General features: G+C 38.7%; 1 protein-coding gene across 1 annotated transcript in view; it reads left to right on the top strand.

Annotated features, from left to right (window-relative positions):
- Positions 1-21,752, top strand: part of Myo3a (myosin IIIA) — a 165,401-nt gene that overhangs the window by 67,016 nt on the left and 76,633 nt on the right. The window contains exons 9-13 of the mRNA XM_057787845.1: positions 5,663-5,762; positions 13,541-13,657; positions 14,779-14,883; positions 14,978-15,061; positions 20,241-20,443. Of these exons, the coding sequence (XP_057643828.1) occupies positions 5,663-5,762; positions 13,541-13,657; positions 14,779-14,883; positions 14,978-15,061; positions 20,241-20,443 (609 nt within the window). The remainder of the gene's footprint in view (positions 1-5,662; positions 5,763-13,540; positions 13,658-14,778; positions 14,884-14,977; positions 15,062-20,240; positions 20,444-21,752) is intronic.

The following is a 21,752-nucleotide window of genomic DNA, read 5'->3' as shown; positions in this document are numbered from 1 at the left end:
AAGTAAGGTCTGGTTCACAAGATGTACTTTTCACAAGAGGACAGAAGTCTTATAGAAGGAGTTTGGCTCTGCTTCCTCTGAGCCTTAAAGAAAACAAACATTTAATAAAGTTACAAGAATGTCAACCAGTTCTATGAAACAAGGTCCAGAAGAAAAAGATATTAAAAGTATAAAATCATCCTGAAATGTACATTTGCATTCTATCTGAGTATTTAAACTGACATTGAGCCTATAATTCGTGATCCTAGAGAAACTAAATAACAAGGTGAACCCAAAGAAAAACATATAAGCATCCTCCTGAATATTAACCTTCATCAGGCTATGAAAGGAGACAGAGGCAGAGACCCACATTGGAGCACCGGACAGAAATCTCAAGGTCGAAATCAGGAGCAGAAGGAGAGAGAGCACGAGCAAGGAACTCAGGACCGCTAGGGGTGCACCCACACACTGAGACAATGGGGATATTCTATTGGGAACTCACCAAGGCCAGCTGGCCTGGGTCTGATAAAGCATGGGATAAAACCGGACTCGCTGAACATAGCAGACAATGAGGACTACTGAGAACTCAAGAACAATGGCAATGGGTTTTTGATCCTACTGCACGTACTGGCTTTGTGGGAGCCTAGGCAGTTTGGATGCTCACCTTACTAGACCTGGATGGAGGTGGGTGGTCCTTGGACTTCCCACAGGGCAGGGAACCCTGATTGCTCTTCGGGCTGACGAGGGAGGGGGACTTGATTGGGGGAGGGGGAGGGAAATGGGAGGTGGTGGCGGGGAGGAGGCAGAAATCTTTAATAAATTAAAAAAAAAAGACCACTACAGGCAGAGAGAAACTTGAAAAAAAAAATACAGAAAACAGGAAAAAGTAGAGATATTCTATTTCAATTGTAAACACTTTAAAGTTATGTAGTAGCTACTAGCAGTAAGATAGAAAAGAAGAAAAGGCAGTGATTTATGCCACCGTTGCTTATTACATTATAATAAGTATAAGGGAAGATAAATGGAAAGGAGTGATGATTGAAAGCTAAAGTATAATATAAATTGTTGGGCTTTTATACTTGTTAGTATTATTTTATTATATCTTCAACAAAGGAGGTTCTTTCTCAGCAAATATACAGCAAAATAAAAGGTTGCCTACAAATTTTGATTACAATTCACAAATTAAAAATTTTTAAATGCAAAAAAAATGAAAATGAGTTGTCTTCAGTACTCCAGTAATGAACATTTACTATAAGTAAAATATTCACCTGTTTTCCCAAGAAATATATTTTGGTCACTCACCATACACAAGAATATGCTCAAGGAGGATGTGGGATTATCAGTCAGAAATTGTAACAAAGCAACTCTGTTTGGTAGGGCTTAAGTGCCTATGGGAAGCCTCAAACAATGTATATAATACATGAGATAATATACACACTAATTTAAAACAAAAATGGCAGTAAGAAGGACTGAGTGTCCTAGAGATGGGGAGCATGATGCCAGTGTTAAAAGTGGCCAGCTTGGACCCCTTCTCCTAGGGTGGTATATGTTGTAGGACTCTATGTGGGCAGCAGAAAGCCCCAGCAGAGCATTTGATTCAAGAGTGTTCTGGGTGTTAGAGACATTGCAGCACAGAGCCACAGGGCTAGAGTACAGTGCATAGGGAGACTGTTAAGATTGAAGATAGAGCCGGGCCGTGGTGGCGCACACCTTTAATCCCAGCACTCGGGAGGCAGAGGCAGACGGATCTCTGTGAGTTCGAGGCCAGCCTGGTCTACAAGAGCTAGTTCCAGGACAGGAACCAAAAGCTACGGAGAAACCCTGTCTCAAAAAATCCAAAAAAAAAAAAGATTGAAGATAGATAAATTTGAAAGAGAGCAAGGAGGACTATATGAAAAGGCTTGGAGAGAGAGAAAGGAAGGACTGATGGTGTAATTATATTATAATCTCAATAATAAAAGAAATAAGAATAAAAACGATAGAAGGCAGGAAGAACAATGGAGTAGGGTTGGAGTCAGGCATTAAACTTTTCTTTGTGTGACACCTAAGAATACTGACCTGAGTGACATTTTTGACTCTTGTTTCAAAAAACTACCCTCATTGTTTGCAGTAATTCAGACACATTATTAAAGAAGAAGATGTCTTACAAGTCAACCATATCCTGATCCCCTTGAACTTACAAGCACAGAGTAACAGTTATCTCTGCTAGTTTTCTTGTCATTGTCCCCAATACGTTCACAAACACAACTTCTTTAAAAACTTACACCATTAAGCTTCCAGTTTAATATGTAAGAGCGCTCAGAGTCATCTCTCTACCTAGCAGCTAGCTAGAAGGCAACAGCCAAGACAGTCACCAATTCTTGAGTCTATCACAGAAGATCTTAAGGTGAGCTGCCACCTGCAGACTTCCACAGACAAGCAGGCCGATGAGGAGAGGTTCGTCTAACTGAGCAGGAACCTGTGAATAGATGCCTCTTCTAGAAGTGGGCTGGGATAAGTGGGTCAGCATTCGATGAATTTCTGGAAACCCCACTTGGGTGAGTTGGTGAGTTTTAAAACAACAGGGATCATAGCCCCAGGAAACTCCCACTTCTGTTTCACTTCTAGGAGATCAAACAGGTTCTCAGGTAAATACTGGAAAACTTCAGAGGGAGAGAAAAACGAGTTCAAGAGAATGTATTTGCCAAAGTCTGGGCCATTGAGACTTGGGATCTTCAAGCCTCACCAACCTGAAGAAAAGGAAATAATCAAACTCCTACCCCCCTCCAGTCATCCTGTTCTCCCAAGAACTGGAGGGGAGTGGAGAAGTAAGAGAATCATAAGTGCTTGCTAAGTTCCCATGGCAGATGCCCTGGTTCATTCGGAGGCTCAGACTGGATCAGCACAGAGGACCACTGCATGCTTTCATTCCCACACCCTCCCTCCGTGCTAACAAAGGCCAGTTCCTGGTTGTTCTTTTTACGTAATGCATCATATCTGGCAATCAAGAAAAACAAATACCAGACCTAAGTGAAAGAAAAACACACATACAGTGACAACCAAGCTGGATGAAACAGAACAAGCATTGGAGCAGCCTCTGAGATGGTAGGCAGATTGAGATCAAGAACTTGTAACACTGAATGCCTAAAACAGAAACAAGTATCTAAAATCCAGTCATCTAAGCCTCTACAATAGACAACTACAAAGGCAAACTAATATTAAAGTGTGCTGAAGAGAATACATGTTTACAAAGTACTGCAGAAATCAGTGACATTGAAAACAGGATATGCACAAAACCAAAGGCTGGTAATTCAGAACAATTAATAAAATTGTTGCACCTCTATCCGGAATAAGTGGGGGGGGGGCAAGATTATTTTTGCTTTTATCAGAAAGGGAAGGAAAAGAAAGGGAAGACATTGCTATAGATCCCCTGGGCATGAACAGCACAAAAGGAAAGAAAGAAAGAAAAAGAGAGAGGAAGGAAGGAAGGAAGGAAGGAAGGAAGGAAGGAAGGAAGGAAGGAAGGAAGGAAGGAAGGAAGGAAGGAAGGAAGCTGAAGAACTTGGTTTCAACCAGGGATGTAAGTTTGCTTTGACATATGCAAATCAACAAATGTAATACACACATAAACAGACATAAAAAAATCATGCAACCATCTCAACAGATGCAGATAAGGGCCTTTGGCAAAACTCAACATCATTTCATGATAAAAATCCAGAAGAACATAGGAAAGATAGGACCATCCCTCAGTGTGACAAAGGCTATGTTTAACGAACCTACAGCCAACATTATTCTAAGTGGGAAAATGTGACAGACCAGTGGACACTAAAATGGTTTGATGCTGGGGACATTACATTGACCAGAACTATAAATAGTCATGCTTGAGGAGATACTCAATAATGCAAGAAAACTGAAACATTTGGATCATCTTGTGAAAAACTAGGTATTCATTTTTAAAGTACTCAGTATGATACCTTGTTGTTTAGAAAACATTTGTGACATTTGTCTACTTAAACAACAGAACATTCAGTTTACTTCAGCAAGCACACTATCATGTTAAAGGGAAGGATAAAAACTCAAGCCACCAGTTAGCTTCCACAGCTTTGACTCCACAGACATGAGTGTGCATGAAACTAAGTTTTCACTCTGTGGTAGAAATTATGAGCATATATCCACTTACTAAATGTGAGGACTCCACTTATGTATTCTGTAAAGTCCTCTAATGACTCCACAGGGTGGGTGTATCTAGGCCTACTTGTGAAGTGGAATTTTTCCATGCATTGAAGGGAAACAGTTCCAGGCAGAGAAAACAGAGAAGGTGTGATACAGAGTCTTTAAAATACTTGGCCTGTTGGGGGATGCTCTGCCCAGAGACTGGCAGTGATGCTAAAAGTGCTACAATATTGCCAAGGCCCTGAGTTCCATGCCAGGAAATGTTTACGTTTTTCTATAGACAATTAAGCACCATCTGTGATTCCTAAGTATTGTAACCACATTTTGCCTAAATTTTTGACAGCCAGTACCAAAAGCATCACAGACAATGACTTCACAGAAAGGCAGGCTGGGACTGGACCAGCTAAATATCGACCTCTCTGCTCTTCGCCAGCTGCTCCCTGTCATTCTCCAGCAACAGTTTTTATGCTAAATGGACTCGTAATGATAGATGAGAAATCTAGAGGCTGTCCTCAGTTAAAAGAATAATTGGATTTCTTTTTCCATTTTTAAAAGAATATATCAAAACCAATTAATCTTTTTAGATAATAGGGGAATATATAAGATGATACTTGCTTGATTCAGCAAATGTGGATAAAAACTATACACAATCCTGCCAGGGGAGTCAGGAAGTATCCTGCATAATTTCCTTTCTGTTGACCAATTAGGTAACTGTTGGTTTCCCCAGAGATACAAGTGCCACTATTGCACCCTCAGGCTTATCTTGACATGCTGGCCATTGTTGTGGATTATGGGCATTACAACTAGATGGAACTATTGATTGCTCTCCTTCCTAAGCAGCTTGCATAGAACCTCCTGGATCTACAAAATACCACTGAGCTTGATTTGTGATGGATAATATTTGTCTAGCACAGGATTTAACTGTTACGCATGGCTAATATACCCAATCACACCCAATTGGAGAAAATTAATTTTTCCTTTGCTAGAAGGTGACAATTTCAGACAGCTTCTTGTTTAGGGGTGGGAGATGTGAGGCCAAAACTGAAATAAGTTTTCTAAATACTCACTTAACATTTCAAAATTTTGTCATGTTAAAATTTGAAAATGACCATACTTATACCACCAGTGGTCTAGAACTACATCAGAAAAAAAATCAGACACCAAGTGAATTCAGGTGTTTCAAACTCATCATTCTGTAATAGTTTCAATCACATGTAAAAATGTCAAAAATGCCTCATATTTTTGACAAGTATACATCCTTTCTTTCCCATTTCAAATGACTCAAGAAGGGTTCACGATTGAAATGATGACCCTTCGATTATTTGTAAGGCACTGTAAGTTTGATATGCTGTGATTTCCTAATGCAGAGGAGAAAGCTAAAGATCAAATATGTGACGGTCTTTTCTAGTAAACTTTCACTCGGTCTATAAACAGCAGAGAAAAGCTTTTTGACTCCATGATGTGTATCTAAAACTTACTTCCTCACTGACCAGCAATAAGTTCCTAAATCAGTAATATATTTTCTTTACAGACATGAACGTATTCATACCAAGAAAGGTAACTTAAACAGGTCACTCATTTCCAGTCTGAAGGATGTAGATGACTTAGCAACCCTAGATGTTCTGGATGAGGTAAGAATTGAGTTTAAATTTAAACATTCTAACTTTTTTTTTTTACAAAGTTTATAATTGTTTACTGTATTTAATATGTATGAGTGTTTTGCATGTTGTATGTCTATGCACTGTATGCATGCCTGGTGTACAGACATGGACAGAAGGAGGATAGAAGAGAGAATAGGTTTCCCTGGAACTGGAGTTACGGGTGGATTTGAGTTGCCATGAGGTAACTGAATCTGGGTCCACTGTAAGAGCAACAAGTGTTCTAAATTTCTTAGCCATGTCTCCATTCCTTCTAGATTTTTTTAGAACTGATGTGTAAAAGGATTCTTTAAATACCATCTGTAAGTATTATATATGTTTTCTCCTCCCCCACCATGTGTGTGTACATGTATATGTGTGTGTGTTTCTGTGTATGTGTCTCTTTCTATGTTTTTTTTTTGAGGGAGGGTCTTCCTACCTAGTCATAGCTGACTTGGAACTCACTATGTAGCTCAGGCTGCCCTTACCCTCGCATCAACCCTCCTGCCCCCATCCCCTGCCATGTGCTAAGAGCGTAGGCAAGAGCCAACATGTCTGGTTCATATCCTACACATATAAAACACAGAAGGAGTGATACTCAAGGAAAATCAGATTAAGAGTCCTTTAATTACTGGCAGTCGAGAACAGGCTTATACCAAAGACTCTTTACACTGGAGAGAGGCAGGGTAGGGTCTAGAAAACCCCAGACCAAATGACATCATTCCAGAGGTGGCCAGATGGTAGAAGTTTGAAAAACTGCTCGTAACAAAGGTTTCAAAGGCTCAGTTGGCTAAAGCAAAGACTTTCTTTGTTATTGTTTTTATTGAGTTATGTATTTTTCTATACTGCCCTTTCTCTACCCTCCCCTCCTACCATCTCCCATGGTCCCCATGCTCCCTATTTACTCAAAGATCTTGTCTTTTTCTACTTCCCATGTACATTAGATCCATGTATGTCTCTCTTAGGGTCCTCGTTGTTGTCTAGATTCTCTGGGATTGTGAATTGTAGGCTGGATATTTTTTTTCTTTATGTCTAAAAGCCACTTATGAGTGAGTACATATGATATTTATCTTTCTGGGTCTGGGTCACCTCACTCAGTACGATGTTTTCTAGATCCATCCATTTGCCTGCAAATTTCAAGATGTCTATATTTTTCAGCTGTATACTACTCCATAGTATAAATGTACCACATTTTCCTTACCCATTCTTCAGTCGAGGGGCATTTTGGTTGTTTCCAGGTTCTGGCTATGACAAATAATGCTGCTATGAACATAGTTGAGCACATGTCCATATGGTACGATTAAGCATCCTTTGGGTATATATCCAAAAGTGGTTATTTCTGGATCTTGAGGTAGGTTATTTTCAAATTTTCTAAGAAATAACCATATTGAAATCCAAAGTAGCGGTACCAGTTTGCACTCCCACCAGCAATAGAGGAGTGCTCCTTTTACCTAGATCCTCTCCAACATAAATTGTCATCAAAGTTTTTGATCTTGGCCATTCTTACAGGTGTAAGATGGAATCTCAGAGTAGGTTTGATTTGCATTTCTCTGATGGCTAAGGATATTGAGCATTTCTTTAAGTGTCTTTCAGCCATTTTAGATTCCTCTGATGAGATTTAAGTCTGTACTACATTTTTCTTATTTGATTATTTGTTCTTTCGATGGCCAATTTCTTGGGTTCTTTGTATATTTTGGAGATCAGCCTTCTGTCCGATGTGGGGTTGGTGAAGATCTTTTCCCATTCTGTAGGGTACCATTTTATCTTGTTGACCACGTCCTTTGATTTACAGAAGCTTCTCAGTTTCAGGAGGTCCCATTTGTTAATTGTTTCCCTCAGTGTCTGTGCTACCGGGGTTTTATTTAGGAAGTGGTCTCCTGTGTCAATGTGTTCAAGTGTACTTCCCACTCTCTTCTATGAGGTTCTGTGTGATTGGTTTTATGTTGAGGTCTTGGATCCATTTGGACTTGAGTTTTGTGCATGGTAATAGATATGGATCTATTTTCATTCTTCTACATGTTGATATCCAGTTGTGCCAGTACCATTTGTTTAATATGCTTTCTTTTTTCCATTTTATATTTTTCATTTCTTTGTCAAAAATCAGGTGTTTGTAGGTGTATGGATTGATATCCAGGTCTTAGATTTGCTTCATTGGTCCTCCTGTCTGTTTTCATACCAATACCAGGCTGTTTTCAGCACTGTAGCTCTGTAGTAGAGTTTGAAGTCAGGGATTGTGATGCCTCCTGAAGTTCCTTTCTTGTACAGGATTGTTTTGGCTATTCTGGGTTTTTTGTTTTTCCATATGAAATTGAGTATTGTTCTTTTGTTGTCTGTGAAAACTTTTACTGGGATTTTGATGAACATTGCATAGAATCTGTAGATTGCTTTTGGTAAGATTGCCTTTTATACCATGTTAATTCTACCTACCCAAGAGCATGAGAGATCTTTCCATTTTCTGGTGTCTTCTTCAATTTCTTTCTTCAAAAATTTAAAGTTCTTATCATACAGGTCTTCCACTTGTTTGGTTAGAGTTACTCCAAGTTATTTTATGTCATTTGTGGCTGTTGTGAAAGGTGATATTGCTCTAATTTCTTTCTCAGCCCATTTATCATTTGTGTAAAGGAGGGCTATCGGTTTTTTCGAGTTTATCTTGTATCCTACTACATTACTGAAGGTGTTTACGAGTTGTAGAAATTCCTTGGTAGAATTTTTGGGGTCTCTTATGTAAACCATCATATCTTCAGCAAATAGTGAGAGTTTGACTTCTTTTCCGATTTGTATCCCCTTTATTTCCTTTTGTTGTCTTATTGCTCTAGTTAGAACCTCAAGTACTATTTTGAATAGACATGGACAAAGTGGACAACCTTGTCTTGTTCCTGATTTCAGTGGGATCACTTTGAGTTTCTCTCCATTTAGTTTGATGTTGCCTGTTGGCTTGCTGTTATTGTCTTTATTATGTTTAGATATGTTCCTTATATCCCTGCTCATTCAAAGACCTTTATCATGAAGGGATGTGGTACTTTAGGAAGACTTTTTCAGCATCTAATGAGATGATCATTGCACAGACAGATTTTCATTTGTTGAACCATCCCTGCGTCTCTGGGATGAAGCCAGCTTGATCATGGTGGATGATTTTTCTAATGTGTTCTTGTATTCGGTTCGTCAGTATTTTATTGAGTATTTTTGCATCAATATTCATGCGTGATGTTGGTTTGTGAGATTACTCTTTCTTAGTAATGTCTTTATGTGCTTTGGGTATCTGGATAATTGTAGCCTCATAAAAAGAGTTTGGCATTGCTCCTTCTGTTTCTATTGCATGTAACAATTTGAGGATTATTGGTATTAGTTCTTCTTTGAAAATCTTGTAGAATTCTGTGCTGAAACCATCTGTCTCTGGACTTTTTTCAGTTTGGATACTTTTGATGAGATTTTCTATTTCTTTAGAAGTTATAGGTCTATTTAATTTGCTTATTTGATCTTGATTTAATTTTGGTAAGTGATATTTATCCAGAAAATTGTCCATTTTCTTTATGTTTTCCAATTTTGTGTAGTACAGGTTTTCAAAATATGACCTAATGATTCTCTGTATTTCCTCCATTCTGTTGTTATGTCCCCATTTTCATTTCTGATTTTGTTAATTTGGAAATTCTGTCTCTGCCTTCTGGTAAGTTTAGATAAAGATTTATCTATTTTGTTGATTTTTTTTTTTTGATGAACCAACTTTTTGTCTCATTGATTCTTTGTTTCTATTTTGTTGATTTCAGCACTCAATCTTATTATTTCTTGCTCTCTAGTATTCCTGGGTGAGTTTGCTTCTTTTTGTTCTGGAACGTCAGGTGTTTTGTTAACTCACTAGTGTGGCACCTTTTCAGCTCTTTTATGTAGGCATTTGTGCTATAAACTTTCCTCTTAATACTGCTTTCATTGTATCTCATAAATTTGGGTAGATTGTGTGGTCATTTTCATTGAATTTTAGGAAGTCTTTAATTTCTCCCTTTATTTCTTCCTTTACCAATGGATGATTCAGGTGAGCATTGTTTTATTTCCATGTGTTTTGGGGCTCTTTTGAAATTAGTGTTGCTTTTGAATTATAATTTTAAGCCATGATAATCTGATAAGATACAAGGGGTTATTCCAATTTTCTTGTATCTGTTGAGGTTTTCTTTGTTACCTAGTATGTGGTCAATTTTTGAGAAGGTTTCATGAGGTGCTGAGAAGAAGGTATATTTTTTTATGTTTGGATGAAATGTTCTATAGATATCTGTTAAGCCCATTTGAGTCATAACATCTGTTAGTTCCCTTATTTCTCTGTTAAGTTTCTGTCTGATAGACCTGTCCAGTGATGAGAGTGGGGTATTGAAGTCTCCCACTATTAGTGTGTGGGGTTTAATGTATGATTTAAGTTTTAGTAGTGTTTCTTTTACATATGAAAATGCCTTTGTATTTGGGGACATAGATGTTCAGTATTGAGATTTCCTCTTGGTGGATATTTCCTGTGAATATGAAATGTCATTCTTTGTCTCTTTTGATCGGTTTTAGTTTGAAGTCTATTTTGTTAGCTATTAGGAAAGCTACACCAGCTTGTTTCTTAGGTCTGTTTGATTGGAAAATTTTTCCCTAACCCTTGACTCTGAGACAATGTCTTCTTTGATGTTGAGGTGTGTTTATGTATGCAGTAGAAGGATGGATTCTGTTTTTTGTATCCTATATGTTAGCCTGTGTCTCTTCATAGGTGAGTTGAGTCCATTTATATTAGGGGTATTAATGACAAGTGATTGCTAGTTCCTGTTACTTTAGTTTTCATTGTTGGTGATGTTATTGTGTGTGTTTTTTCCTTCTTTGGGATTTGCTTCTGTGAGATGATCTATTGTCTGTGTTTTTGTGGATGCAGCTAACTTCCTTGGGTTGGAGTTTTCCTTCTAGCACTTTGTGTAAGGGATAACTTTGTGGCTAGGTATTGGTTACATCTGGTTTTGTCATGGAATATCTAGTTTTGTCCATCTATGATAATTGAATGTTTTGCTAGGTATAGTAGTCTGGGCTGACATCTGTGGTCTCTTAATGTCTGCATAATGCTTGACCAGGATCTTCTGGCTTTCATTGCTTCCATTGAGAAGTCAGGTGTAATTCTGATAGGTCTGCCTATATATGTTACTTGGCCTTTTTCTTTTGCAGTTCTTAATAATCTTTCTTTATTCTGTATGTTTTGTATTTTGATTATTATATGGCTAGGGGACTTTTTTATCTGGTCTTTTTGGTGTTCTGTAAGCTTCTTATATCTTCATATGCATATTTTTCATTAGGTTGGGAAAGTGTTCTTCTATGATTTTTTTGAATTTATTTTATCTGTTTTTAAGTTGGACTTCTCCTTCTTCTCTCCCTATTATTCTTAGGTTTAGTCTTTTCATGGTGTCCCATATTTTGTGGATACTTTATGTTAAGATTTTGTTAGATTCAATGTTTTCTTTGACCAATGAGTCTATTTCCTGTATTATATCTTCAGTGCTTGAGATTCTCTCTTCCATCTCTTGTATTCTGCTGTTTACACTTGCATATGTAGTTCCTCACCATTTTCTCATAATTTCTGTTTCTATAATTCCCTTGGTTTATGTTTTCTTTATTGTCTCTCAGTTTTTAAGTCTTGTGTCATTTCTTTCATCTGTTTGATTGCTTTTTCTTGGTTTCCTTTAAGGGGTTTGTTGATTCTTCCAATTTTTTTGCTTGTCTTCTCTTTCATTTCTTTGAGGGACTTTTTAAATTCCTCTTTAAGGGCTTCAAACGTTCTCTTAAAGTTATTTTTAGGTTATTTTCTTCTGTTTCATCTGTATTTGGGTATTCAAATCTTGTTGTTGTAAGACAACTAGGCTCTGTTGGTGTCGTTTTACTCTTTGTGGTATTGAGTGTGTTCTTACCTTGTCTACCCATCTTTTCCTCTGATTGGTGGAGTCGAGGTTGTATCTCTAGTGATCAATCTTCCAGGTGCCAGTGGATCCAAAACTTAGATGGTTACTCCTCGTGTTGAAGTAAGGGTCACAGTTCCAGTCTCCCAGAGGTCATTTGGTGTTCCTGGAGGTTGCTCACTGCTCCTGGGGGTTACTCAGCACCTCTGAGTGGTCATTTAGTCCTGGTCCCACAGAGGTTGCTTGCTTGGGACTACTCACACTGAGGCTGCTACCTTGGGCATGCTCTGGCAGAGGTTGCTGGCTCAGAGGAGGTTGCTGGTTATGGCCTACTCTCTTGGAAGCAAAGACTTTCTGAACCTTCAGGTGCTGCTCACTAGAATGTTCTGTTCATCAGAGTGTGGTTATGTGCTCTGGGAGAGGTCCGGTGAAGGGCACAAAATGGAGTCAACTAAAGCAAAATAGGATTACATTGGTCAGTTTAGTTCATACTTTATCTCTTCTTACCTCTCCTATTTTTAAAATATCACATTTCCACCTTTCTGGTCTGTTATCATTTTAAAATGCTCAAATGACAAAGAAGTGAGGTCTCTGAAATGTGAACTGTTAGGCTGTGAATGTTTCTTCTCAGTCATTTCTGGGAGTCTCAAGGGTATTATTCACTCTAAGACTGTCTACATTCTCCTTCCTCTACCATCTCTCAGGGGCAGGACACAGAAGCTTCTGCTCCTCTACCAGTTCTCAGGGGCAGGACACAGACACCTCTGCTCCTCTACCAGTTCTCAGGGGCAGGACACAGAAGCCTCTGCTCCTCTACCATCTCTCAGGGGCAGGACACAGAAGCCTCTGCTCCTCTACCAGTTCTCAGGGGCAGGACACAGACACCTCTGTTCCTCTACCAGTTCTCAGGGGCAGAGGAAGGCTACACCTGGTTCTTCTCTCAAATCACAAAGCTTGTACTTACACTGCGGACATTTCATTGTGCTTGACATTCCTTTCTTGTTGCCTCCGAAATAGTTCAAACATTCCTTGTCAAGCTCCAAGACCGTTTATCTGTTTTGTATTTTTGTTCCTTTTTTACTTCAGATCTTTTGCTTTTATTTTGTGTTGTGGACTGCCCATGATGGCTGCAACACTATTAAAATCAATTCATAGAGTCATGTGATCAACTGGAAAGGTTACTTTCTGAACTTGTTATTTCACATACTCTAAGCAGAAGACACAGCACATGCACACTGTCCTCTTTCCTTTCTGGATTCTGCTTCACCTCTTCTACTACACTTGCTTATTTCCTTGAAAATTATATAATATGTAGTTAACATAGTGTATGTAGATACAATATACAACATGTATATTGTACCATATATACCATATATACCCTCTGTAAAGCACACTTGAAACAGGCATTTCCATTGGCCCGTCAGTGCACACCCTTAATTCTTGCATTCCAGAGGCAGAACCTGTAAGACCCCTGTGAGTTCCAGGTAAGCCAGGGCTGCACAGTAAGACAGATCCTATGCCAAAAAAACACAAGGTGTTTCCAAAATGATATTCCCCTTTAGCTCTCAAAACCAAGGAAATTACCTGGCTTTCACGCATGATGGCATTTTGTTTGCCACTAGTATCTCTCTCTAATCCTCAGTCAAGATTCCAGATATTTTTAATAATTCCTATTTTATTTTTTAAATCAGTTAAACACACATTATTTTATTTTCTTCTCCTCTCCCTCTCCCAGACTCTTCTTATTTACCTTCTCAAACTTAGGATCCTATTATCTCACCTTCCTGCACGCTAAGACTCCAGGCCTGTGCTGCCATGCCTGACTTACAAATGATTTTTTAAGAGAGAGAAATTGTTTTTATTTTGCCACAGAACACAGTATCTGAACACCTTGAGAAGTGTTATTCCAGAGATCAGATCTACATCTATGTGGGAGATATACTCATTGCCCTTAACCCTTTTCAGAGTCTGGGTCTTTACTCCACAAAGGTACGTGTGTTATGCCTTCCCTTAGTACAAATAACTCACAGTCAGTGTCTTCATCTAAATGGATACCAGCAAAATATTACCCGGCACCTGGAGAAAACTGCTACATATTTGTCATACAAATATAGACATAGATGTGGAAAAATAAATGAAATCCATCTAAATACTATCTATGATCTTTTTTTTCCAAAAGTACATAAAAGATTGGGAATTACATGCAGTTTTGCTAGTAACAGCCTATTCCTAAATGATGTCTAAAAATGAGTATACTTAATGTCTATCTCTGAAGTGAGTATTGGAGAGTCAAACTATAGCTACACCATTTATATATAAGATACATGTGGCTGTAAAAATTGTTATTGTGAGATTTTTAATTCCTTTTAACATATTAATTGGTTCATTACTATCATACACTGTATGCTTTATGAGTAAAAGTATTTAATTATCAATTACTCAGCCACTAAAGCTTTAAATATAGAATTAAACAAGACTGTTTTTCATTTTTAACTAGACCTATTGTCCTTCCTCTATCTGTGCACTCTAGAAATTACTTAATATTCTGCCAAGTAGCTCTTCTATGCCAATCTAAAGTTTATAGGGTAATGATACATTTACCAGCATTGGCCTGGACTTTAAAAGAAAGGTCAGGAGTTAGTAAAATTCTGCTATCAATTAATTGTACAATTTCATGCCAATCAAGTGAGAGGATATAGATTATATCAAGGGATGGAGAAAAGTGTCAGAAGTCAAACATTGTCGTATTCAAGAAGTAATCAACAAAATGACTTCTTACCCTATTATTTGTAAAGTTTTTTCATGTAAACAAATAAACATATTTTGAAGCCTTAAGTTCTCCTTTGGAAATAATATGCAGAATCATTTAAATACCACCACTCTGTCACACCATGGTATATCCTATATAAGGGCTGGTACAAATATAGATATAGATAAGTATATACATACATGTGTACATGAAAAGCATGTCTGAATAATGTTTTACTTGGATAGATTGTTTTAATCTTTTAGATTAAAAACTAGAACTTTATATGTAAATAATCTACACATTAAATAAAAACAGACATAAGACAAAAAAACTGTATAGGATTTACTCACTCTAACTTCAGCTTTCTGAGTTGTATATTGGAGCAAAGAGAAGTGCCAACCCACCTCACATTTTTGCGATGGCTGATTTGGGATACCAATCCATGGTCACATACAACTCAGACCAGGTAAGGCAGGCTTTCCGCATCCCTTACTTCGTTGAGATCGGCTGAGTTTCCTGGGGATGTAGTCCTCTCACAGATTCCTTCCCTTCCTGTGCAGTGCATTGTTATTTCTGGAGAAAGTGGTGCTGGAAAGACGGAGAGCGCTCATCTTCTGGTCCAACACCTCACCATCCTTGGAAAGGTAGATTTTTCCTGTCCTAACAGAAGAATTTCTGTATTTCGAATAACTGGTTATATTGGTATTCACTAACTCATACTTGATAATACATGGAAATGATGAAACACGATTGTTACTACTTAAGTTTTAAAATATATCAAATGGGGGAAGGAGGGAGGGAGCTCAGTGGTTAAGAGCATTGCTGCTCTTCCAGAGGACATAGGTTCAATTCCCAGCACACATGTATATCACAACCATCTGTAACTCCAGACCCAAGAGATCCAATGCCCTCACCTAACCTCAAAGATCACTGCATATGCATGATACATAGGCATCCTTCCAGACAAAACATCTGTATGCATAAAGTAAATAAATACTTATTTATTTAATATGCATGTGCCCTGTTTTGACAATCCTCCAATTTTCCTCACTTTTAGGCACAAAGCTTTTAAGTGTCATTTCCTCTCTATAGCCTTAGGGCACTGAGTGCTTCAGTAATAATATTCAATTATAGATTAAAGTACAATTATATCATAAATAAAGCACCAAAAAATAGTAACTGTGTAGATTCAGAGAGTACAAACCCTGCAGGGATTAAAGTGAAATAAATAAATAACAGGTACACACGCTTGTGGACATATCTAATAATTCCCAAAATGCGAAACCTCCACAAAGTCATCTCCAGATTCACTGAAATTACAATAAAATCATAGAAGTGGAGGTTTTTACACAGATTAATGTTATCATCATCAGTTATTATCTGGCTTCTCCTCATTCGTTTTGCATATCTGTTGGTCATCCCTGCTCACCTCAAATTTGGACTGTCATGCTGGTGAGACTTCATGGGTGTAACTTCTGATATTTCTAGGAGACACAAATGTCCCAGCAAACTCCCTAATCCTCTGCTCCTTGTAATCCTTCTGCCCCTCTTCTGTAATGTTCCCTAAGACATAAGTGTGGGAGTGTTTTGTAGATATATCTGCTAGGACTGGGACCCACAACTCTGTGTTTGGATTGGTTGTGGTTTTCTGTAATGATCTCTGTAGGAAAGAGAAGTTTCCTGGATGAGGGGTGAGGACAACAATTAACTTTGGGAACAAGGACAAAAGTTTTTATATTGTTGTTGGGAATATGCTAATTTATATTGTTGTTAGAGATCATGCTAGTTTATATCGTTGTTGGGGATCATCTAGTTTATATTGTTGTTGGGGATCATGCTAGTTTAGTAACTTAATGGTTGCAGATTTTCCAATGATGTCTTCATTAGCACTGAGAAGTTAGCTAGGTTTCTAGTACTAGTCATGGTTTCTCTTTTGTTGCCTAAGTCTTAAGTCCAATTAGAAAGCTGTTAATATCCATGCCACCACTGTACTCTTAAAGTACATTGTACCATGCTGGTCACTAGTCTGGTTTATAGGCATCATGGCTGGGTAGGAATGTTGGTTACCTTCCTTCCGGTACCATGAGATCTAGTCCTCAGGGAAGGGGAATTTAGATCAGTTCCAGTTTAGAGATCTCTGGACCTGGTCTTCAAGTGCATGAGGTCCTCAACAATAGAGACTTGCTTTCCACCTCCCAGGGGAAAACCAAAGGCGACAACAATAGGCTGTATGGTTTTGGAGTCTCTTGGACAGCCCTGGCCAAAATCTAAAAAAAAAAAAAAAAACACTGGGTGGTCTATGGCTGTTGGAGGAGGCACCATCAGTCCAGAAGAGAAAAGTTTATTAAAACTATATATGCATAATATATAATTACACATATAATATTTCATTAATACATATATGTCCACATCTACATATAATATTTTTATATTATAAAAATTATAATAATAAAATATTATGTATTTTCTAGATTTTTAAAGTAGTTAATAGTCTGATTTCTTGTGGCTTTTCAGGCCTCCTTATTGTTCTTTTACTCAGCACCTGCATCCTTCTGTATTTCCCTCCTTCTCTCTCTCTAACCCCCTTTCCCATTTTCCCCTTAAGATACTTGTATTCTGCTGTTCCTCCTTATCCTCCTTCCACTTCTTCACAAGAAGTTTGTAATAAACATTTGCATGCCAGGCCAAAAAGTTTGTATGTCAAGGCAAAGGAACTATAATAATCAAAAGATTTCTGAAAAGAACAAGGTTGAGGCACCATAGTTTTTGTCTTCCTGGCTTCCTGCAACATTGGAGCACTGAAGTGTGTCTCTAAGGAATGGCGACAGACAGACTCATGCAACAGACTGAGTCTACACATGCTTATTTTTGTCAAAGATGGTTAGTCAATTAATAGATAATTTTCAACAAATAGTGTTGAAGAATTACATGTGCTCCCGCAAACAAAGTCTGGAACTCACATGTTATAGAAGTTAATTCAAATAGGTACTAGATACGAATGGAAAAATCTCAAGCAAGAAAGCAAAATAGGGATATTTGATGTGGAAGTGTCATATATCAATCTGTTGATTTCATTGGTTAATCAATAAAGAAACTGCTTGGCCCATTATATCTAGCGTCTTCTTGGCTAACTCTTATATCTTGCTTAACCCATATTTAGTAATCTGTGTAGCACTATGGTCTTACCAGGAAGATTCTAGTGTACGTCCATCTTGGGCTGGAGCTTCATTGCATCTGCCCTGGAGAGGAGAGGCATGGCATCTGCCTCACTTCCTCTTCCTCCCAGCATTCTGTTCTGTTTACTCCACCCACCTATGTTCTAACCTATCACAATCACTTTGAAAATGGCTTTCATGTTTCTTAAACAGTGAAACTATATTTGCCATGCAACCCAGTAATCCTACTGATACCTATCAAGAAAATAATAACCCATGTACATACAGTATTTATAGTGCCTTTATTAATAAGCTCAAAACTTAGATAGTGATAGGGCTGTGCCCCTCAGTGGTAAAGCATTTGCCCGCTGTATGTTAAGCCCTGGAACTATCACCAGTAATATAAAAAAATGTTGTCTGATGCATAGCTAATGTCCTAGTTACAGTTTCTACTGCAGTAAAGAAACACCGTGACCATGGACACTCAAAGGAAACATTTAATTGGGGTAACTCGCTCACAGTTCAGAGGGTCTACCCATTATCATCATGATGGAGAGAATGGTTGTGTGCAGGCAGACATGTGCTGGAGCAGTCGCTAAGATTCATACATCTTGTGGATAACAGGAACTCACCTGAGACGCTGGATCATAGCCTGAGCCTAAGAAACCTCAAAGCCCACCCCCACAGTGACACATTTCCTGTAACAAGGCCATGCCTAGTGCCACTACCTATGATATTATGGGGGCCAATTACATTCAAACTACCACAGCTAACAGCTTACATATTATTATAGACTGAATCCACATAGCCAAATTAACTGATCACCTGAGCCCAGTTTATTTTCAAAGTTACGCATAGAAAGAATTTCACGTTTCTGTTAAAATTCAGTAAACTTCCTTCATTATATCCTGCTACATGTTGGTAATGCTTTCTTCTGACCTCTGCCCTCCATTCATGTGGCCCCTTTGGGTGGCGTTTTCATAAGGCTCTCACGTCTGCCCCTTCCTGTCCCTGTGCCATTAACTTCCTACTATGATAAAGAACATCCTAAAGGGTTTGGAGGACATCAACATGAAATATAGAGTGGAAAGAGGGACAGAGTGACTCTGCCTACTAAGATGTAAGCATGGAAATTAGTTGACATGGGTGCTCTCTGCAAGGGCCTTGCTAATCTGCCTCATTTCCGAGCTGATAGAGGCTTTCAGTACTGATTAGATGTGTGTGGATGCTGCTCTGCAGATGTGAGGAAATTTGTTAATTTAATCTTCACCTTGTTCTAGATCTTAACATGGAATTTGATGGTGTGTGAGTGTGTGGGAGTGTGTGGGTGTGTGGGAGTGTGTGGGTGTGGGAGTGTATGGGAGTGTGTGGGGGTGAGAGTGTGTGGGGGTGTGTGGGGGTGTGTGGGTGTATGTGGGAGTAGGGGTGGGAGTGGGGGGTGTGGGAATCTATGGGTGTGTGAGAGTCTGTGGGTGTGTGGGAATGTGTGGGAGTGTGTGGGGGTGGAGGGTGGGGTTGGGGGTGTGGTGTGTGGGAGTATATGGGAGTGTGTGGGTGTGGAATGTGTGGGAGTGTGTGGGTGTGGGGGTGTATGGGAGTGGGGGGGTGAGAGTGTGTGGGGGTGTGTGGGAGTGTGTCGGGAGGGTGGGGGTGTGTGTGGGGTGTGTGGGTGTATGGGAGTGTGGGATTTTATACTTGAAGATCTCTGAACAGCTTCTCAGCCTTGCTGCAGTAGCCCCTGCCATCAGCTCAGATCCGGCACCACCTGTGTTCTGAGTACTGTTCTCTCTCAGCTTGAAAACTGCTACACCCTAACTGAACTAGTCTCAGCAAGGTTCTAGACTTAACCATGAAGATAATCTCCTTAAATTAGTTTTTACCAAGATGCAGGTGACTTGTACCTATAACCCTCTAAGGCTGTGGTGCTCAACCTGTGGGCCACAACCCTATTGTGCTTTTCAAATATCCTGTGTATCAGATATTTACATTATGATTCATAACAGTGGCAAAATTAGCTATGAAGTAGCAACAAAATAGCTTTATGGCTGGGGGTCTCCACATCAGAGGAACTGCATTAAAGGGCTGCAGCCTTAGGAAGACTGAGAACCGCTGCTCTAAGGGGACAGAATGCAGACGTGCTTTTTTCAAAGATGGCATGAGGTGAGTAGCCAGGCAGCCATGCAGGCTGTGACCTCACTAGGGATTCCATTCTTCCCATCCACTCTGATGAGCTGTTCTGACTCTTCATTCCCTTCACCTTAGAATTCATAAAATGGTTTTATTCTTTTATTTTTATGCTTAGAATCTTCTGTAAACACAAGGAAAGTAGATTTGGCTTTGAAAGGGTTTAGATGTAGTCCCAGGCCAAGATATATGTTTAAACTGAGAAGGTACATGTTGTTTAGACTGCCTGTAAGGCGTGTTTTCACGCCATGTCCTACATAGAACTGTATGTAAGAGAACAGAGAATGTCTCTTCCCTGTTCCTAAGAAAGTAAGTTATAATATATGTATGGGAGGACTTATGGCCCATTGTAGCATCTGGAAATATGCCCAAAATATGTTCTTCTATATTTTTGTTCTCATGTAAAGTCCTTACCAAAAAGAGACATCTTTTTAGAATCTAATTAATTTTATACTGCTTTTTATATCTTGGCATCTCTACCTAGGCTAATAACAGGACCCTACAAGAGAAGATTTTGCAAGTGAATAATTTGGTTGAAGCCTTTGGCAATGCCTGCACTATTATAAATGACAATTCCAGCAGATTTGGAAAATACTTAGAAATGAAATTTACCTCTTCTGGAGCTGTAGTAGGGGCACAAATTTCTGAGTACCTTCTGGAAAAATCCCGTGTCATTCACCAAGCCATGTAAGTGCATGCTACATATACCTCAGTTTCTGAGAAATATGTGCAAGAACAATGTTACATAGCTAAAGCTCTTTCTAACTCTGCGGTTTGTTGATAGCCTACTGTGTTTAAGGCACTTACTGTAAGAAGTAATCGGACCCTTCACCAGTGCTCTATTTTCATGTATAGTAGCGTCTGATAGAGGAACTAATAAATGACCTAATAATTACGCTCCCACCAAGGAGGTACTAACATAGTGGAACAGAGCAAGCAGGAAAACCTTATTTCTCCAGGCAAAAATCAATGAGCAATTTAATTAAAAGATTGGACTCTGCTTCTCTTTTAAACATAACTATTTCTCTTTTTCTAGATAAACATAGATATTTGGATTTTTTTTCTTCTTCCTGTGTCTACATAAAAAGGACCAAATAAAATATTCAGGAATGTTCAGCTGCATGGCTATTTTTATTACTAGATGATTTGAAGTCATCAATATGACTCATGTTATTTTGATATTAGATTAATTTGGCAGTTTGTAACTAAATGACCAAATCTCTTCCTCGTTTAATGACTCTAAAACGTCCTTGCTACTCTTATTAGAAAATTATAGTTACCTGGTGGGTTTGTACCCTAGTGGTTTTATTATCTTTTTAATTTTTATTTATTCTTCCCTCATACAATACATTCTGACTGCAACCCCCTCCCTCCCCCGAACTCCATGTGTAAAGTTAGGATCTCCCATGTTGATTTCATGTTAAGCACTCCTTCATTACAGAAACATGTCAACTAAATTCATACAAACATAAACTCTTATTAGCACATCTTTTATATCACTAAGGATCAAATGCAAGTCCTTGTACATGCTATGTGAGCTTTGTATCACTGGCTGAGCTCCAAGCCAAGCCTGACATATGGTTTTAAATGGTGTACTGGGGATGGGTTAGTCTACCTGGAGTATGATATTTAAACCTTAAGACCCTCATAGCATCTTGACTCTGTAACTTACTGTGCAGTTTACTTAACTTCTCTATACCCCTGTTTTCACCTTTAAGGTAGGAAAACATGAGTACATCCCTTTCCATTAAGATAATTCTTAGGGAATTTAACATAGTGAGCCATACCTAATAAGAATGATGTCGGTGCAGTCAAGGACAGCCATGAGCTCAGCCCGTCACAGAATGGCAAACATACTTAAAACGTTGTGAAGCGTTCTGCAGTTTCCATTTCGTAACCTGATTGTTAGCATGAACTTTGTAGACGACACCAACGAAAGTGTTAATGGCTGTACTGATGGTTGCAAATGTTAAACACAGCATCCAGTGAATTGAAG

This window comes from Chionomys nivalis, chromosome 13, assembly GCF_950005125.1.
Source record: "Chionomys nivalis chromosome 13, mChiNiv1.1, whole genome shotgun sequence".
Lineage (NCBI taxonomy): Eukaryota > Metazoa > Chordata > Mammalia > Rodentia > Cricetidae > Chionomys > Chionomys nivalis.
The sequence above is the reverse complement of the archived record's forward strand: the minus strand, read 5'-3'. Positions and strand labels throughout refer to the sequence as shown.